Source organism: Oncorhynchus nerka, linkage group LG11 (assembly GCF_034236695.1).
Source record: "Oncorhynchus nerka isolate Pitt River linkage group LG11, Oner_Uvic_2.0, whole genome shotgun sequence".
NCBI classification, from domain to species: domain Eukaryota; kingdom Metazoa; phylum Chordata; class Actinopteri; order Salmoniformes; family Salmonidae; genus Oncorhynchus; species Oncorhynchus nerka.
The window spans coordinates 57,780,055-57,801,029 of record NC_088406.1 but is presented as its reverse complement, the minus strand read 5'-3'; the positions used below and the strand labels follow the sequence as shown (position 1 = coordinate 57,801,029).

At 42.4% G+C, this 20,975-nt stretch overlaps 1 protein-coding gene across 1 annotated transcript; it reads right to left on the bottom strand.

Annotated features, from left to right (window-relative positions):
• Positions 1–131: 131 nt before the first annotated feature.
• On the bottom strand, positions 132–10,556 carry LOC115137677 (leucine-rich repeat LGI family member 2-like). Its single transcript, XM_029674002.2, has 8 exons — positions 10,216–10,556; positions 9,881–9,952; positions 9,118–9,189; positions 8,736–8,807; positions 5,326–5,397; positions 4,232–4,401; positions 3,465–3,629; positions 132–1,901 (listed from the first exon to the last, which is right to left on the bottom strand). Exons 1-8 carry the CDS (start codon positions 10,503–10,505, stop codon positions 1,066–1,068), a joined length of 1,749 nt encoding a protein of 582 aa, XP_029529862.2. The 5' UTR covers positions 10,506–10,556; the 3' UTR covers positions 132–1,065.
• Between the last annotated feature and the right edge of the window lie 10,419 nt (positions 10,557–20,975).

Below are 20,975 nucleotides of genomic sequence, written 5' to 3'. Positions count from 1 at the left end.
GACAAGGCTACACATCTTAACTTTGCCATCTTGGGCACTTTATCATTGCCACACAGACAAATTCTCAGCATTTGTAAGTGCTAGGTATGCTGTACAGAATAATGGGAACAAAAACAACAGTGCAGTATATTTCCTGTCAGATGCTTTAATTCTATTGCATTTTAAATCCACAAATGTTAAATAATAAATGGAGAACAATTATTTCACAAGGATCTTCTTAAAGCCAAATGGAATCTACATTCAATTAATGTTCTTTATGTCTAACTTATATACAGTACATAGATAGATGTGGCTGAAAACACAATTTGTTCAGAACATCAACATTGTACAGAGGTAACATACTGTAGTAGGGCATAGTTAACACGTTGAAGGTAAAGGCAGCAAGGTCATGACACTAAAGACAAGGAATATATGTGTATTATATAAATGAAGTTCTAGCTAACTGTACTAATGTAGTACAGCATGTAATAAAGCATAATAATAAAGTACAGCATTAAATATACAGAAAGATATGTATCATTATCTTGCATAGGAATTCAAACTACATTATTGACATTCTGTTTTGCTATTAGCCAGGCACTGTTCCACCATATAGCTGGCCATCATCAATTTCAGTTCCGTTATTCGTTATGTTCAGTAAAGGTATAATAGTTGTTTAACAGCTAGCTGTAAATACTGTGCAGTTGCTATAATCATATCCCTGATAAGTCACTGTACAAGACCATTGCAGGTATTGGCAGCCAATTGTTCAGCATGCGGGTTACATTTCACATATTGTCATTGCTTTAATATGATTATTTTGGTTTCAAACTTAACAGGGAAATCATTTTACCAATCTATCATTACATTCAATAACAAAATGTTAACAAATGTAAACCAAGAGAAATTCATAGTTTTGCAGAGACTGTCTAAACCATAGTTCATTGCAAATTAAAAAGACTAATTTAAAACACTATATTCATCTTTCATTAAATAAATAAATAATTTACTACTCATGACAACGGGTATAAATGTGTCAGAAACAATCATTTGATGGTGTTAGGCACAAATAAAAGGTTTCTAGTTTCACAGGCTTATGTCGACAATAACATGCTCAAAGACCATAGTTTTCCCTTTGAAGCTGGAGGAAAATAAAAAATTCCGCCGGTCAGTGGACACCACATTGAAAGAACGTGGAGACTGCACATAGATATCCTTGAACTTAGAGAACATTTTGATCTCCTCATCCCACAAGTAGATCTGTGTGAAGGAGTAATCACTTCCCAAGGCCAAGTAGTGCCTGTCCTTAAATGAAAACGGCTGGAGGACCATGGCGCCACGAGAAGGCAGGGCCTGCACCTCAGTGAACTGCTTGCTGGTCCACTTGAGGACTTTGGAGTCACCGATGTAGCACGTCATGGCCAGGTAGAGCTCCTCGTCCACCCGGAAGGCTTTGACCGCCACCACGTCGTCAACATTTGAGATTTCGTTGTGCAGCTGGAACTTCTGGCTGCTCTTGTTCCAGAGGTAAATGACGGGCGCCTGAGAGCGACTGGCCAAGATGAGGTGGGACTTCCCGTCTAGCTCGACAAACTCGGCGTCCGTATCTCGGAACCACTCGTGGAGGAACTGGTAGGAGTAGAAACCGGTCTCGTTCCGGTCCGTTTGGTCGTTCCACTTGTACAGAGTAGATAGGCCTGCCTTGGAGCTGTCCACAATGATGAAGTACCACTCGCCGGCTATTTGGAACACCTCAATGTCATTGGGTTTGGAGATGTTGAAGACCTCAATGGTTTGGAACTTGGTGAACTTGTTTTGCTGATCATCAAACTTGTAGATGTGGGATCCGCCAAAGAGTTGAGTCACGATTACCAAGACGTGGTTGTCAATCAGAACAGACTTGCATCCAACAACAGACTTTCCTGGAGTAATATTTAAATAATTAGTAATAGTGAAATTATGAATGAGAACAAAATGAAATAAAATATAGTCAAATTATCAAGTCCTATAAGCTCTACCACTATTCATGTGATGGAATAGCTCACTGACCCAGGCCCAGTCTGATGACCTGGAAATTATTCAGAAAAGAGCATGCTACACCATCCTAGGATGATACTCCCGTTATACTGAGGCACTTGAGATGAAATAACGACACAACTCTGCACAGATTTCGCTGTCAGCATCCTAAAATCTAAATTCAAAGACTGGCTACCCCCTGACGAAACAGTGACAGGCAGGAACACCCGCAGCCAAAACCAACTGACTATACCAAAGTCTAGAACTGAACAGTACAAGAGGTCAACCACCCTATATTTCTGCTCATTGATTAAGGAGCCGCTTTAAGACGCAGGACATTTTTTATAAAATGTATTTACTTACACTTTTTATTTTGTTACTCTTATCTTAATATTTTGTATGCTGATGTATTTCAGTTTATATTGACTGCTATATGAGTGTAATAAAAACTTAAACTTGAAAAGAATGTTTCTCAATATACATTCACACTAGATACGTTGTTTTAAGGTCCTGGCCAGTCAAATTTGTGATTTCTATTGAATTGTGTGTGGAACAACAAATGTAAACTGAGTGTAAAAAACATTAGGAACACCTTCCTAATATTTGCACCAGAGTTGTGCAGCGGTCTAAGGCACTGCATCTCTGTGCAAGAGGTATCACTACAGTCTCTGGTTCAAATCCAGGCTGCATCACATCCGGCCGTGATTGTGGAGTCCCATAGGGCTTCGTCCAGGTTTGCCCGGGGTAGGCCGTCATTGTAAATAAGAATTTGTTCTTAACTGACTTGTCTGGTTAAATCAAATTTAAAAAGTTTTTACAAATGAAAAAATATTGAGTTGCACCCTCCTTTGCCGTAATTCGTTGGGGCCTAAATTCAATTTGTAGGGGCATGGACTACAAGGTGTCGAAAGCATTCCACAGGGAAGCTGGCGCATGTTGACTCCAATGCCTCCCATAGTTGTGTCAAGTTGGCTGGATGTCCTTTGGGTGGTGAACCATTCTTGATACACACGGGAAACTGTTGAGTGTGAAAAACCCAGCAGCGTTGCAGTTCTGGTACACTCAAACCGGAGTGCCTTGCACCTACTACAATACCCCTTTCAAAGGCACTTAAATATTTTGTCTTGCCCATTTACCCTCTGAATGGTACACATACACAATCCATGTCTCAATTGTGTCAAGGCTTAACAATATTCTTTAACTTGTCTCCTCCCCTTCATCTACACTAATTGACGTGGATTTAACAGGTGATATCAATAAGGGATCATAGATTTCACCTGGATTCACCTGGTCAGTCTATGTCATGGAAAGAGCATGGACATGTTTTGTAAACTCAGTGTATGGTACAACTGAAAATAAAAAAAAATGGACGGTGAGATTTCTAGTATATTTAACTAAACAACAAGGATAGGCCTACAATCAATAAACTTTTATTTTATTTTTTAAACAAACACGAAAATAAATCAAACCTGTGATGTTATCGAAAGGCCTGAAATTCATTTCAATGTGGTCCCATTCCATGACCACACAGCTGTTGTAATTGGGGTCAGCCATCGCCACATAAATGTCCTCATTATGGGAGAAAATGTCAGCCGACAAAGCCTGGGTTGGAATGGACTGATGACGGACAAAGTCTGTGGGGCAGAAAAGGAACACAACATGATGAACACAACACAAAAATGTGTACAGAGGAGACCCTGATATCCACACAAGGCCACAATAATCTGGCAACTCTCTAATTAAGATACAACAAATTAGTAATTAAATATAACTTGAATTTGAAGAATTAAAGCCCCCATTGTCCATATTGGTAATTTTTTGTTAATTATTCAACAGCAAAGTACTGATGATGTCCAATACATTATTACAGAAAGTCAAATGTATTTTACCATGTAAGAGTTAAAAAGGTATTTGTGTTGTTACAAGAAATCTGATCAACTGCTGAACAGACAACACATATGGTGTGAAAGGACTGTGTGTCATGAAACCTTTGTGTATCACAATATGTAAATCAAACATGGTTCATAGTATGTAGAGCTACTACAGTATATGTGTAGTATTATTACAGTATCACACAGATGGCAAGTGTGCCTATAAATAAAATGCATAACTGTATATTTGATTCCCCCTCAACACACACACCACAATTATAATTCTTAAAAGGAGAAATAATATCCATTTGTTGGGTGTGACATTTATGTTTGACTGGAGTGTGGAGGTGCGCTGGTTAAATTACCCGTGGAGATACACTCGTCTGGCGGGATGGGAAGGTCGTTCAGGCGTTTGCCCTTCATTTCTATGGGACCTGCGCAGTTGACATCCGATACGGTAGCGTTGGTGTTTTTCAGCCACATCATCAGCCACTTGTTCTCGCAGTCACACTGAAATATGTTGCCTCTCAAATCCCTAACATGTGACAGAGGATGGATGCAGTAACATAAACGAATCCACCAAAAGATAGAATGTGATTACTTAGTAAAAGGCAAAGCTTAGGGTATTCAGAGTTAAAATAATGGGGAACATGTATACCATCCAGTATCCTCACACTGCAAGAAAATAATGTCTGGACTCTAGGGGCTAGTTTCCTGGACACCAATTAAAGGGATAGTTTGGGATTGTGGCAATGAAGCCCTTTATCTACTTCCCTAAAATCAGATTAAACCTAACTCTAACACTTTTTTCAAAACAACCCCTAGTCTCTTTCCTTAGCCCCTTGTGGGTTTTCAGATTTGATGAAACATCATGTTGATTTCAGCTATCCAATCTCTCTTCAGATGGACCTAGGGGAAAGGGGCTGAAGGTTGTCTCTGGACCAGGCGTAACATCCCATACACCTTTTCAAATGCCAAAACAACAACACATTACGGGCAAAATTTTGCATGAGCAATTGGCAGTTGTGCACAACATTAAATAACGTTTTCAAATTATATTGCACTGCATATTATAAATGTGGAGCTCTACAATGTTTTTCACAGATCTGTGCTCTGTTCTGTGACAAAAATGGCGCCCTATATGCATGCGGGACTAAGCTTGTCCCTAGTAACAATTTTGTGCACCATTTCTAAATCACTGTCTAGCCAGCACTTATTTATTGAACCTACTAAAAACAAAACATTGAGGTATATACACAAATTGACCATCAACTCTTTAAGCACAAGCAGCATTCTGACTGAACTAGCTGAGTATAACAACCATTTCCTGTTAATCTCATTAAAAGCCTAATAAGAGCGGGTTGCCAACTGTCAATTAGAGATGTTTGGTGCAGTGTCAGTGCTGCCTCATAGAAACCTGTGGTCCTTTAAGTGATTGCTAGCTGGGTTTCTTACTCACAGCTCTAGCAGGGAGTCAAGATCGTGGAAGAGATCCCTTGGCAAAGCCCTCATGTTGTTGTTAGCCAGCGACCTGCGAGAGACAGTGCGGCAGGAGACGGTGAGAAAAATAATGTGTCATCGTGGAGAGAGATTCTTGGGTGGAGGATTGAGATGATAAAGATAGTAGAGAATAGAAATGATAGAAATGGTAGAGACAATAGAAATGGTAGATATAAGAGATTGATAGATCTGATAGAAATGACAGAGGTGGTACAGAGAGATGATCAGGGAGAGTGAAATGATAGCGCCGATAGAAATGATTGAAAAATGGAAGAGATGGTAGAAATAGTACAGATGATAGACATGATAGACAATAGAGATGGTAGAGATTATAAAGATGGAATAGAATAGAGATCGAGAGACAATAAAGATGGAGGAGATGGCAGAGACAGGGTCTATCTGAGTTTAGTGAGGTTTGGACGGGGGGGTTGGGGGGTCAGCAAAAAGTTGATCTATAAACATATAGGCTGAATCTCAAACCAAACACTTGAGTACTTCGAGCACTTACAAGTCAATTGAGTCAATCTAAAAAATGCTAGTCTTGAGTCATTGATGGCTCCACTGCGCCCTTTGGAAGCCTCTTTATTGAGTGGGCATCCAACGCCGATTCTTTTTTTTGTTGCAACTTTCTCACTGTCTATCCGAGTATGCGTCAGTGTCTTCCCCAGGTTCTCAGTACCCATGTTTCATAGCAAGTGAGTCATAGTACAAGACAGATCGCAAGGAGTCGATTCTCGCAAATGGATTTAGAATTTTTGGGACATGGAGTGCGCATTGTCCCAATGCTCATTTTGGCCAAAACACGAATGATCACTATCGAACACAACACCACTCAATAAAGGACTTAGTGGCCAAGTGTTTGGTTTGAGATTCAGCCATAGCCTATTAGCTATAGAATAAGTCGCAACACATTAACTCATATTAACTCACAAAACAATAATTGAATGCGTACAAAGGAATTTGTAAGCAGAAAAAGTATTTTATGAACAAAAAGTAAACAAATCATTTTTGGGGGGTTGCAGTTTTACAGATCATTTCCTACAATTCTAAATGTTTTGTCATGGGATGGGGATAATTTTTTGCAGTTTTAAAGCACCTTTTCTGCAATTCTACACATTTTGTCATGACTTATGCCATGCTAATATGATATCTGAGTGGAAGTGACTAACAAAATCAACGGGGACCCCCTTGGAAGTCAGGGCCCTGGGCCGGGTCGGGAATTCGGCCATGATTACTGCAATTTTATATAGCTGGATAGACTAACTAGACTAATTTACCAATCAAAAATGTTTTAACTGACTTGGGCTAATTGAGCGACTGTCTGTGAGTGACATATAAACAAAAGAAAAACTGCCAATTCACAACTAAGTTTCAAAATTGCAAATGACTATTGTAGCTGGAAACGGCTGATTTTATTTATGGAATATCTACATAGGCGTACAGAGGCCCATTATCAGCAACCATCACTCCTGTGTTCCAATGGCAAGTTGTGTTAGCTAATCCAAGGTTATCATGTTAAAATGCTAATTGATCATCGGAAAACCCCTTTTCAATCATATTAGCACAGCTGAAAACTGTTGTGCTGATTAAAGAAGTAATAAAACTGTCCTTCTTTAGACTAGTTGAGTATCAGGAGCATCATCATTTGTGGGTTCGATTACAGGCCAGAAAATGGCCAGAAACAAAGACCTTTCTTCTGAAACTCGTCAGTCTATTCTTGTTCTGAGGAACGAAGGCTATTCCATACGAGAAATTGCCAAGAAACTGAAGATCTCATACGTACTATGTACTCTATGTACTACTCCCATCACAGAACAGAGCAGACTGGCTCTAACCAGAATAGAAAGAGGAGTGCGAGGCCCCGGTGCACAACTGAGCAAGAGGACAAGTACATTAGAGAAACAGACGCCTCACAAGTCCTCAAATGGCAGCTTCATTAAATAGTACCCACAAAACACCAGTCTGAACGTCAACAGTGAGGAGGCGACTCCGGGATGCTGGCCTTCTAGGCAGAGTTGCAAAGAAAAGGCCATATCTCAGACTGGCCAATAAAAAGAAAATATTAAGATGGGCAAAAGAATACAGACACTGGACAGAGGAACTCTGCCTAGAAGGCCAGCATCCCGGAGTCGCTTCTTCACTGTTGACGTTGAGACTGGTGTTTTGCGGGTACTATTTCATGAAGCTGCCAGTTGAGGACTTTCACGCACTTATCAAGATAATACGTGGTTATCCCTACTGCCTCTGATCTGACAGGCTCACTAAACACAAATGCATAATTTGTAGATTATGTCTGAGTGTTGTAGTGTACCCAGACAGGGTGCCGTCTGCTTTGCTTAATATAAGGAATTTGAAATTATTTACACTTTTCATACATAAGTATATTTTATCAATTACATTTACATTTACAATTATATTTAGCACCAAATACTTTTAGACTTTTACTCAAGTAGTATTTCACTTTTACTTGAGTAACTTTCACTTTTACTTGAGTAACTTTCCATTAAGGTATCGATACTTTTAATCAAGTATGACAATTTGGTACTTTTTCCACCACTGGTCTTTGTGAGACGCAGAGCAGGTGAATGGATGATCTCCCCATGTGTGGTTCCCACCGTGAAGCATGGAGGAGGAGTTGTGATGGGGGTGCTTTGCTGGTGACACTGTCACTGATTTATTTAGTATTCAAGGCACACTTAACCAGCATGGCTACCACGGCTACCACAGCGTTCTGCAGCGATACGCCATCCCATCTGGTTTGCGCTTAGTGGGACTATCATTTGTTTTTCAACAGGACAATGACCCAACACACCTCCAGGCTGTGTAAGGGCTATTTGACCAAGAAGGAGAATGATGGAGTGCTGCATCGGATGACATCGCCTTCACAATCACCCGACCTCAACCCAATTGAGATTATTTGGGATGAGTTGGACCACAGAGTGAAGGAACAGCGGCCAACAAGTACTCAGCATATGTGGAAACTCCTTCAAGATTGTTTGAAATTAATTCCAGGTGAATTTGGTTGAGAGAATGCCAAGAGTGTGCAAAGCTGTCATCAAGGCAAAGGGTGGCTACCCTGAATAATCTAAAATATACAATATATGCTTATTTGTTTAACACTTTTTTGGTTACTACATGATTCCATATGTGTTATTTCATTGTTTTGATGTCTTCACTATTATTATACAATGTAGAAAATAGTAGAAATAAAGAAAAACCCTTGAATGAGTAGGTGTGTCCGAACTTTTGACTGGTACTGTATATTTTTTAAATTCTAAACAATTACAGAGGTCCGGACCTTGGTGTCTTCATATGCAGTTACAGCCCTGGGTAGAATAGAGATGGTAGAAATGGTATCAGCAGACTTACAAATGAGTCACGTCTCGGAGACCTCTGAGGGCATTTTTGGCGATGGTCTCAATCTTGTTGCCTTCTATGAATCTGTTAATCACAAATGTAATAAATTAAGGGAGTAATGATGTTACTCTAGCTGTCTTTTGAGCTTGTTATTCACTTTTAAAAACATCAAGTTACTTATTTTACTAAAGCTAACAACTTTTGGTTTTATATGACACAAATTAAGAAAAAATTATGGCAAATTACAGGTATCACATTACACTAGTGCTCCATAGGCCACCTTAAAATGTGTTTAGACATTGAAGATTAATTCAGATGTTTGTTAATCATACAGTCTCTGCAAAAACAGTTGACTGAGGAGAGGAAGCCAAATTAGTTTGAACCAAATACTCACAAATATTCAAGATGAGGAAGGCCATAGAATGCATCATCTTTGATGGTGGTCAATGAATTTGAATTGAGAAGCCTGAGAAAATAAGAAAAACATGATACGTTTTGGGTCATACTAGCCAAAATTCCATAGCATATTCCACTTTTAACATTTGGATGGCAAATGTTACACTTATTAAAGATGAAAAGAAAAAAAGATTAGCAGCATGGATGCAGTGAGTTGTGTGCGTGTTAAGGGCTTGCATTCGTACTCACGCAAGTGTGTGTGTGGTTTCAAGTGAAGAATTGAAATGATTACTGTAGTAATCATTTTCATGGCTACATCATAATATCTAGTCATTTAGTGAGTGACGGACCATTTAGTGAGTGACGGACCTTCGATCTGCAAGACACAATGACCAAACAGACTATCGAAGGCATTGAAATACTGTTCATAAATAAGGCAGTTCAGTCTGACACGACTCCCTGCATGTGTCTCTGTCTAATATAGTAATAATTTATGCCATTTAACAGAAAGCGACTTAGTCATGCATACATCCATTGTACGCTTGGGTAGCACCAGGAATTCAAACCACAGCCCTGATTTAGCAAGCGTCATGCTCTACCAACTGAGCCATACAGGACCACAGCCTCATCAGAATTGCATTTACAGTTAGTGGTGTAAGGCCTGCATTGCTGCATCCATGTATAGGTTACTATAAAAACACAATATTCTTAGGTACTTGCTGAAAATGTTAGGTGGCTAACATAATTATGTGGCTACGTACAGCAACTGCAGAGATGGCATGAGGGAGAACATGGCCTCTGTGATTTCTGCGAGGGATCCATTTACTATGCTCCTGGTGGAAGATCGACATAATATTGACAATATGAAACCAGCATTAACCTATTAATATGCTTCAGTTGTCTAAATAGTCTGTAACGAGGAAATCATTGACACAAAAAAAGTGGGTTAGGCTACATTTGTAACACTGAAGTCATTACAAACTTCATGTCATTACACCATTCATGCTTGCACGTTTTTCAACATTCCATGTGATAGGCCAACTGTATTTTCCTTTCAACTATGTGTGATGATGAATAAATTGAGGACAATACTCACAGTGAGTTGATGTCATTCGGCATAGTCCGTGGTACACTTGAGGTCCCGACACAAATAATGGTCTCCCTGGAGCACGAGCATCCCGAAGGGCATCGAAAAACCTTTTTAGGTGCAGCTAGACTAGCTTGACCGAGACACAGTATAATCAAATTTATCCATAACCAATGCTTCGAGGCTAACATTTTTTTTTTAAATGTATGACAATGGCAGAGAGTGACTTCGATGCAATCCACCTCTATCTCACCGCTCCGTGCCTTGACTACAGCAGTGGACAGAAGAACACCTGACATAAGCAGATTCTGCTGCAGATGCTTTCCGCTAGGCTTCCTAATTTCGCATCCCAACGCAATTCAGGAAGATTTCCGGGATTCCAGGCAAGCTACGGTCGATTAAAATATTTTTAAAATGTTGATGATAATATCAGTAGTTAGCCTTCTTTCAAAGCTCCAATAGGTGAGAAAGTTGGCCCATATGTGCGACAGACTAGTGATTTTTGAAGTCTTGACATGTGCAGCGGAGAAAGGAGAGTTTTTTTTGTTTGAAAATAGGATTGTAGTGTAGTTATGTTCTCAAATAAATTGTCCCCTTTTTTCCCCAACACATAAACCCACGTGTCTGCCATGGCAATATCTGCTTTTTGTCGGGATATATTTCTCCTTTATAAATAGGCTAAATAGGATACTGCTCCATGTTTAAACTAAACAATTTGTGACCTCTCTTGAATGATTTAGTACATGTCTCGTGATCTCCAATATCTCGCCCTTATATATTTGTTTTGTCTGATGCCTGATTACAACTAAATTCATGGGCCATCCTAGTTGTTCAGGATATGGTTGATTTACAGGTGTAGGGTTTTAATTTGACCAATAAGCCTATTGTTGCAGAAAAATAAACCTACAGTAGGCCTAACAGGATTTGAAAGTTTAGTCTATAATGTTGCATGAATCTATTATTTGTCCAAAATTATGCTTAATGAAAAGTGCAATCGCCTGCTAATATAACTGTTGTTATTGCGTGTTTTCAGTGAATTTGTGTAAATCATGAAGCTCTTATGCACTTTATTTAATTTTTACTTTAGTGTATTTAGTAAATATTTTCTTAACTCTATTTCTTGAACCACATTGTTGTTTAATTAAGGGTTTGTAGGAAAACATTTCATGGTAAGGTCTACTACACCTGTTTTATTCTGGACATTGGACAAATAACATTTGATTTGATTTCCCTGCAGTGCAGAAAAAAATCCCAGCAACAAAAGAGTGATCACATTAAGATCCTACACCAGTACAGACGACAAGGAAGGATAACTACAGGAGAGACAGATTCATGTCTAACTCATAGACTGCTAAATGACTTAAATGTAAATGTAAATGTAGACTAGCTTCTAATTCATAAACCCCACCCATATTTACCATTTCTTTTTATCAAATTTTATTTTAAATCTAACCTTAACTGCACTGCTAACCTTATGCCTAACCCTAACCTTAAATTAAGATGATTTCAATTAAGATAATTTTTGTAGCCAATTTTACTTTGTAGCTGTGAATCTCAATTAGTGTCTGTGGAATCTGACTGTGTGGATATACTGTAGAAGCTAGTGTAAACAATGAGGCAGGTCCAGCTCAGGTGATGAAGCAATTCCATACTTTTAGACTACCTTAGATCAAATGTAATAGTTCTACCTCTAGGCCTACACACATTTTACATTTGAAACCATTGAATACAGGCCTTTAGGGCTGTGGACTTGTTTGCAACTCATCCTTTTGATTTATGACCTCTATATCATAACCTCTGCTAATGTAATCTATTGACAACCCTAATGGCATTGTGACTGAATTAGGTAAGATAAGATGCATTAACGATAAGTGTGTACATTAAACATTTATAACAGTAAGTGCTCTGGCTATATCCCCCACCCAACACATACAGTTACCTCCCAAATTGTGGAACCATTGATAAAGATGAGCAAAAAGACTGAATAAAATAAATAATTCAAATACTGAGCTCTTAATGTATACTACAAACATTTTGAAAATGATATTATTTTTTCTACTAACAATAAGTATTCAGACCCTTTACTCAGTACTTTGTTGAAGAACCTTTGGCAGAAATTACAGCCTCGAGTCTTCTTGGGTATGACGCTACAAGCTTGCCTCACAGATCCTCTCAGGCTCTGTCATGTTGGATGGGGAGCATCGCTGCACAGCTATTTTCAGGTCTCTCCAGATATTTTCGATTGCCTTCAAGTCCGGGCTCTGGCTGGTCCACTCAAGAACATTCAGAGACTTGTCCCAAAGCCACTCTTGCATTGTCTTGGCTGTGTGCTTAGGATCGTTGTCCTGTTGGGAGATTAACATTCACCCCAGTCTTAGGTCCTGAGAGCTCTGGAGCAGATTTTCATCAAGGAACTCTGTGCTTTGCTCCATTCATCTTTCCCTCAATCCTGATGATTCTCCTAGTCCCTGCCGCTGAAGCACATCCCCACTGCATGATGCTGCCACCACCATTCTTCGTCAAAGGGATGGTGCCAGGTTTCCTCCAGACGTGACGCTTGGCATTCAGGCCAAATAGTTCAATCTTGGTTTCATCAAACCAGTGAATATTGTTTCTCATGGTCTGAGAGTCTTTAGGTGCCTGTTGGCAAACTCCAAGTGGGCTGTCATGTGCCTTTAACTATCAGAAGCTTCTAAAGCCATGACATCATTTTCTAGAATTTTCCAAGCTGTTTTTTTTTATTTATTTTAACCTTTATTGTGTGTGCTCCCTGTTCACCCATGACGTTTCCAATTCAATCATCAAGTCTAGCACTGGCTAGACCTGAATAACAATAACAGTGAGACAGCCTACAGGGAGGAGGTGAGAGCCCTGGCGGAGTGGTGACAAAAAGATAACCTCTCCTTCAACGTCAACAAAACAAAGGAGCTAATTGTGGACTACAGGAGACAGTAGAGAAAGCACGCCCCATCCACATCGACAGGGCCACAGTGGAGAGAGTCAAAAGCTTCAAGTTCCTCGGTGTGCACATCACTCACAACCTGCCCCTCTTCAACCTCAGGAGGCTGAATAAATTTGTCTTGGAACCTAAGACCCTCACAAACTTCTACAGATGCACCATTGAGAGCATCCTGGTACTGCAACTGTAACATCAGCAATCGCAGGGATCTCCAGAGGGTTGTGCGGTCAGCCCAACGCATCACTGAGGGCACATTGCCTGCCCTCCAGGACATCTACTGCACCCGGTGTCACAGGAAGGCCAATAAGATCATCAAGGACCTCAGCCACCTGAGCCACGACCTGTTCACCCCACTACCATCTAGAATGTGGAGACAGTACAGGTGCATCAAAGCCCGGGACCAAGAAATTGAGAAACAAATTCTACCTCCAGGCCATCAGACTGTTAAACATTCACCACTAACCTTAGTCACTGTTCTCAACCGGTTACCACCCGCTACTCTACTCTGCACCTTAGAGACTGCTGCCCTATGTACATAGAGTCATTGAACACTGTTCACTTTAAAAAATGTTTGTCACGACTTCTGCCAAAGTCGGTCCCTCTCCTTGTTCGGGAGGCGTTTGGCAGTTGACGTCACCAGCTTTCTAGCCACCGCCGATCCATTTTCCATTTGTTCTGTCTTTGTCTTTTTCACACCTGGCTTCACTCAACTAATTACTTGTTTATTATTTAATCCTCTGTTCCCCATGTCGTATTTGTGAGTGATTGTTTATTGTATTTTCGGTCTGTCATGGTGTGCTCGTGATGTTACTTTGTATTTGGATATTTTGAGTAAAATTCGGTGATTACTCATATCTGCTGTCCTGCGCCTGACTCTCTACACCAGCTACACACATGACCCTGACAATGTTTACATACTGCTTTCCCCACTTTATATGTAAATATTGTGTTCTAGTCATTGAACACTGGCCACTTTAATAATGTTTCTAGTCATTGAACACTGGCCACTTTAATAATGTTTCCATACAAAACATATTCCGGTCTCTGACATTGCTCATTCTGATATTTCTTAGTTTTTCTGCATTAAGTGTGTAATATTGTTATTATTATCTATTGTTAGGTATTACTGCACTGTTGAAGCTAGAAACACAAGCATTTCACTGCACCTGCGATAACATCTGCAAATCTGTGTACACAACCAATAAAATTGGATTTGATTTGAATAGACTGTACAAAATCCTCTTTGTAGAATATGGTTACCATGCCCATTACAAATAAGACTGGGCAACCTTAATGACTAAGTGAGGGCTAATTGTACTGACATGTGCAATGCGATTGCATTAGGCTAATGTAGCAATCAAGAGAGAAAAGGACACTGTAGGAAAAGGATATATTATCTCAGTGAGATAATAGGTCAGCCCGGGGATTCTCTCTCATTACCTCTAGAATATCAACTCTTCCAGCAGAACAACTCAGACAAACTACGTTGCCTTGTGGTTAGTGTCAGCCCTGATATTGGAAGGTTGGGGGTTTGATCCCCATTTGAGTCAGCAAAGACTGATGCCGCTCTGCTTGGCTCTCAGCATTAAGGAGAAGGATCGATGATAAGGCCATGAAATAAACTATAGCGTCCGGTTCAGGAGGTGTACTTGTGCATCAAGCTGCCTGAAGTTACAGAAACCATCTCCTGCTCTATGAGCAGTTCTGGCTCTGACAATGCTGTATACCTACTTCAGCAAAACATACCATAAACAACAAACTAAGTCAAGTAAGGCTGTCGTACAGATGCAGAATTCTTTTAATCGGCAAAGAAATTATACAGATTAGCAATGTCAGGGCAGTTCTTCTGTTAAAAATTGTTTTTATAGTGCCTTGCAAAAGTATTCATACCCCTTGGATTTCTTCACATTGTATTGTGTTACAAAGTGGAATTAAAATAGATTTAATTGACATTTTTTTGTCAACAATCTACTCAAAATACTCTGTCAAAGTGGGAGAAAAACAATTCAAACATTTTTTAAAGACGAATAAAGATGTGGAGATATGTCAGATATGAAGGGAAGACCCAGATGCAGACCACGTCGAAGAAACAATAGTTTAATGTTCCAAACAGGGGCAGGCAATAGACAGGTCAAGGCAGGCCGGGGTCAGAAAACCAGAGGTGGGGCAACGGTACTGGATGGATGTTAATTTAGCATTAACACTGGAGTGATAGATGTGCAGATGATCATGTGCAAGTAGAGATACTGGGGTGCAAAAGAGGAAGAAGATAAATAACAGTATTGGGATGAGGTAGTTGGATGGGCTATTTACAGATTGGCTGTGTACAGTGATTGGTAAGCTGCTCTGACAGCTGATGCAGGGGACAAGACCCGGTCACGGAAGCCTGAGAGGCAGCTCCAAAAGCGTTTTTTTGGGGGGGGGACACACGGGGAGATTGGCGGAGTCGGAGTTTAGACCTGAGCCAACTCCCCATGCTTACCGTAGGGAGCATGTGACTGGTCAGGCACCGTGTTATGGGGTGAGGCGCACGGTGTCTCGAGTGAGTATTCACAGGCCGGTGTGCTCTGTGCCAGTGTCCCGCATTTGCCGGGTGGAAGTGGGCTTCCAGCCAGAACGGGTTGTGCCAGCTCTGTGCTCGAGACCGCCAGTGCGTCTTCACCGCCAAAGGGTATCCGATGCCCGCCCCATGCACCAAGCCTCCAGTGATGATCCATGGCAAGAAGTCTCCAGTAATGATCCATGGCAAGAAGCCTCCAGTAATGATCCATGGCACAAAGCCTCCAGTGATGATCCATGGCAAGAAGCCTCCAGTGATGATCCATGGCAAGAAGTCTCCAGTGATGATCCATGGCACGAAGCCTCCAGTGATGATCCATGGCAAGAAGCCGCCAGTGATGATCCATGGCACGAAGCCTCCTGTGAGCCGTCACCGTGGATAGATGCCCACCCGGACCCTCCCCTGTAGGTTCAGGTTTTGGGGGGGGTACTGTCACGCCCTGACCTTAGAGAGCCATTTTAGTTCTCTATTTGGTTAGGTCAGGGTGTGATGTGGGGTGGGCATTCTATTTTTTGTTTTCTATGTTTCTTTATATCTATGTTTTGGCCGGGTATGGTTCTCAATCAGGGCCAGCTGTCTATCGTTGTCTCTGATTGGGAATCATACTTAGGTAGCCCTTTTTCCCTCCTTTCAGTGTGGGTAGTTAACTTTGTTTTTGGCACTTAGCCCTGTAAGCTTCACGGTTGTTCATTTTGTTTCTTGTTTTGTTGGCGTCATTCCACAATAAAATAAAATGTACGCTCATCACGCTGCACTTTGGTCTACTTCCAACGACGACCGTGACAATAAGTCTCCAGCTTCAGTGATTTTTGCAATTCTTTCCAGTCATTGGCAGCAGAGAACTGGACGGAAAGTAAGTGTTGGCTTTGGGGATGATCAGTGAAATATAGTGAAATATACCTGCTGGAGCGTGTGCTACGGTTAAGTGTTGCTATGGTGACCAGTGAGAGCGCCAGCCCAGCTGAGATAAGATGGGGCTTTACCTAGCAAAGACTTATAGATGGAGCCAGTGTTTGGCGATGAATATGAAGTGAGGGCCAGCCAACGAGAGCATACAGGTTGCAGTGGTGGCTAGTATATGAGGCTTTGGTGACAAAAAGGATGGCACTGTGATAGACTGCGAAGGTGCAGGGATGTCGCAGGGATGCAGCTTAAAGTCCAGGGCAGAACGTTGGGACAGAACAGCTTCGACATCCGAAGCATCCGACTCCACCACAAACTGACGGGAAGGTTCCGGATGAACCAGGATCAGAGCCGTGGTGAAGCGGTGTTTAAGGTCCCGGAACACCCAGTCAGCGGCTGTGGAGCATGTGAACGGAACCTTGGTAGAGGTGAGGGCAGACACGGGGGAGGCCAGGGCGCTGTAACCCTGGATATAGCGGCAATAAAAGTTGGCAGACCCCAGGAAGAGTTGCAGCTGCACCCTGGACGTAGGCTGGGGCCAATCTACCACCGCTTTCACATTCTCGGGATCCATCTTGATGCTCCCAGCAGAGATAATGTAGCCCAGAAAGGGAATGGTGGACCGATGGAACTCACACTTTTCCGCCTTAACAAATAACTGGTTCTCCAGAAGGCACTGGGAAACCTGCCAGACATGGAGCACGTGTTCTTGGGGAGAGAGGGAGAAGACGAGGATGTCATCAATGTAGACGAAGACGAACCGGTTCAGCATGTCGCGGAGAACGTCATTCACCAGACCTGGAACACGGCAGGGGTGTTGGTGAGGCCAAAGGGCATGACCAGATATTCATAGTGGCCGCTGGCCGTATTGAAGGCGGTCTTCCACTCATCCCCCTCTCATATCCGCACCAGGTGGTAGGCGTTACGTAGATACAGCTTGGAGAACACCATGGCCCCCCAAGGAAATGAGTGGTAGTGGATAACGGTTCCTTACCGTGATGTTGTGGGGTCCCGGTAGTCAATGCACGGGTGCAGGGTCTTGTCCTTCTTCTCCACGAAGAAGAACACTGAGCCAGCGGGAGAGGAGGGACGGATAAATCCAGTAGCAAGGGAGTCCCCAATGTAGTCCTCCATAGCCTTGGTTTCAGGTCCCGTCAGCGAGTACAGACACCCTTGTGCGGTGTGGTGCTAGGGAGAAGGTCAATCCCGCAGTCATAGGTGCGGTACGGCGGAAGGGAAGTGGACCTGGACTTGCTGTCCCGGTGCAGGTTGCGCTGACTTCAGACAATGGGTGTGGCAGAACAGACTCCAGCCCATGATGGCACCCGTAGACCAGTTGATAAGTGGGTTGTGTCACTGGAGACAGGAGAATCCCAAAACCACAGGAATCTGGGGGAACTTGATGAGCAGGAACTGAATGGTCTCACTGTGATTCCCTGACACACGTAAGTTGATGGGAGTGGTGTTATGGGTGACCTGACATATAGAGCGCCCGCCCAAAGCTCTAACATCCACGGGAATGGAGAAGGGCTGAGTGGGGATGTTCAGCTCGGAAGCCAGTGTGGCATCCAAAAAGCTCTCAATCCTCAATGAGGACCCGGAGAAATTTGGCCTTGTTACCCCACAGCAGAATGACATGAAAAGGGGTGCGAGTGAGGGAAGCAGAAAATATCCCCATATGTCCCACCAGAGTACTCGCTCCTACTGGTGAGCCTGGTCTTTTACCGGGCACGAGGACACGAAATCACCAAAAGTCCCGCAATGCAGGCAGCTCCTTGTGCTGATCCGGTGTTGCCGTTTCGCCGGCGACAGCCCAGCCCTGCCTAGTTGCATGGGCTCGGAAAACAGTGCCTCTGCCCTCCTTGGTGACTCTTGAGGAAGGTCGGGGGAATCTTGGGTGCTCTCGGCCACTGGACCATTGTGGACTTCCAGGATGACTCGGAGGCGAGGTGGAATCCCTGGACGTGCAAGTGAAATTGAATTTCCTCTCCATCCGTTGTTCCCGCAATCGCCCATTTATGCAGATGTTCAAAGCGATGAGGAAGTCAAAATCCGTGAGTAACTCCCGAGCCGCAAGCTCATCCTTAACATCCTCCGAGACGCGGTGCAGGAACATGTTGAACAGTGCTTCCGGGTTCCATGCACTCTCCGCTGCCAACGTACGTAAATCCACCACATAGCCGGAACTGGATTAGCTTCCGGGCAGCTTTCCTCCCGGAGAACTAGGCATCAAAAACTTTCCTCACCTCTCCCATGAACCCCTCCAGGCTCACGCATATGGACGGCTGTTCTTCCCATACAGTGGTAACCCAGGTGAGAGCCCTTCCAGACATCAGGGTGATGATATAGGCTATTTTGGAGTAATCCGAGGGGATGGAGGAGGGCTGAAACTCAATAATGAGGGCACACTGAGCTAAAAATGCTAAGAGGTGCTCGGCTCTCCATTGAAGCGTTCCGGAGGAGGTAACCGGGGCTCCCGGGAAAGTGGAGTGGCTGGTGGGGCAGCGCTACTAACCTCCGAGTTGCTGAGGGGCAGTGGGGTTACCACCGTGGCAGGCTGCCCCCGAGATGAACCGGGAATTGCTCCAGCAGCATGTTCATGGCACTCAGCCAACGTTTGGACTCCCTCCATCAGCCCACGAACCTGACTCCGAGGCGGGCGAGGAGTCAGGACAGGCAAGGGTCAAAACCAGGAGGGCAAGAAAAGAGAGGGAGTCTTAACAAATCACATAATAAGTTACATGGACTCACTCTGTAAGAAATAATAGGGTTTGACACCCATTCCTCTGTCCCCCATACATACAACATGTATAAGGTCCCTCAGTCAAGTATTGAATTTCAAGCACAGATTCAATTACAAAGACCAGGGGAGCTTTTCCTCATAAGCTTCATAAAGAAGGGCAGCGATTAGTACATGGATAACCATAATAAATCAGACATTGAATATCTCTTTAAGTCAAGTTAATTATTTTTTTATTACATTTTTTATTTAAACTTTATTTAACTAGGCAAGTCAGTTAAGAACAAATTCGTATTTACAACGATGGCCTACCAAAAGGCAAAAGGTCTCCCACAGGGACGGGCGATTAAAGATACAAATATAGGACAAAACACATCACGATAAGAAAGACACAACAACACTACATAAAGAGGGACCTAAGACAACAACATAGCATGGCAGCAACACATGACAACACAGCATTGCTATCCACACCACATGACGTCAACAATGTTAGCAACACAACATGGAAGCATTACAACATGGTAGCAGCACAAAACATGGTACAAACATTATTGGGCACAGACAACAGCACAAAGGCAAGAAGGTAGAGACAACAATACATCCCGCGAAGCGGCCACGATAATTATGCTGTGGATGATGTATTAAACTACCTAGATACATCAAAGATAGTCTTCCTTCTGAATACAGCTCCAGGACAGGAATGAACTGTTCAGGAATGTTACCATGAGGCCATTGCTGATTTTTTTTAAAGTTACAGATTTCAATGGCTGTGATGGGAGAAAATGAAGGATGGATCAACAACATTGTAGTGACTCTAAAATAATGGCTTAAATTGCAAATATACAGAACACAAATATTGTATTCTGGTTGGGCCTGTCCAGGGGTATCGTCGGACGGGGCCACAGTGTCTCCCGACCCATCCTGTCTCAGCCTCCAGTATTTATGCTGCAATAGTTTATGTGTCGGGAGGCTAGGATCAGTCTGTTATATCTGGAGTATTTATCCTGTCTTATCCAGTGTCCTGTGTGAATTTAAGTAAGCTCCTTCTATCTCTCTCTCTTATTCTCTTTCTCGCCCTAGGACCATGCCTCAGGACTACCTGGCCCGATGACTCCTTGTGGTCCCCAGTCCACCTGGCCCGTGCTGCTGCTCCAGTTTCAACTGTTCTGCCTGCGGCTATGGAACCCTGACATGTTCCCCGGACTTGCTACCTTATAAATAAAAATGTGTTCTTAACTGACTTTCCTTGTTAACATTTACATTACATTTAAGTCATTTAGCAGACGCTCTTATCCAGAGCGACTTACAAATTGGTTAAATTAAATTATAAAAAACAGAAGGCTTTGCATTTAGGCCAAAAAGTTCCTTTACAGTGTAAAGGAATACACTTTTTGGCCTAAATGCAAAGCCTTAAGTGTTTTTTATTTAAACAAGGAAAGTCAGTTAAAAACACATTTTTATTTACAGTGACAACCTACAATCAGTGGGTTAACTGCCTTGTTCAGGGGCAGAATGACTGATCTTCACCTTGTCAGCTCAGGGATTTGATCTAGCAACCTTTCGGTTACTGGCCCAACGCTCCAACCGCTAGGCTACCTGCCACC

Bases quoted from the DNA above. Each gene is read 5' to 3' on its own strand.
- LOC115137677 (XM_029674002.2), bottom strand. From the start codon at position 10,505: ATGTCAGGTGTTCTTCTGTCCACTGCTGTAGTCAAGGCACGGAGCGGT. The intron at 3,630-4,231 runs GTAATTTAACCA...TCTGCCCCACAG, and splicing joins AGACGAGTGTATCTCCACGG to ACTTTGTCCGTCATCAGTCC. The intron at 1,902-3,464 runs GTTTGATTTATT...ATATTACTCCAG, and splicing joins GCCTTTCGATAACATCACAG to GAAAGTCTGTTGTTGGATGC.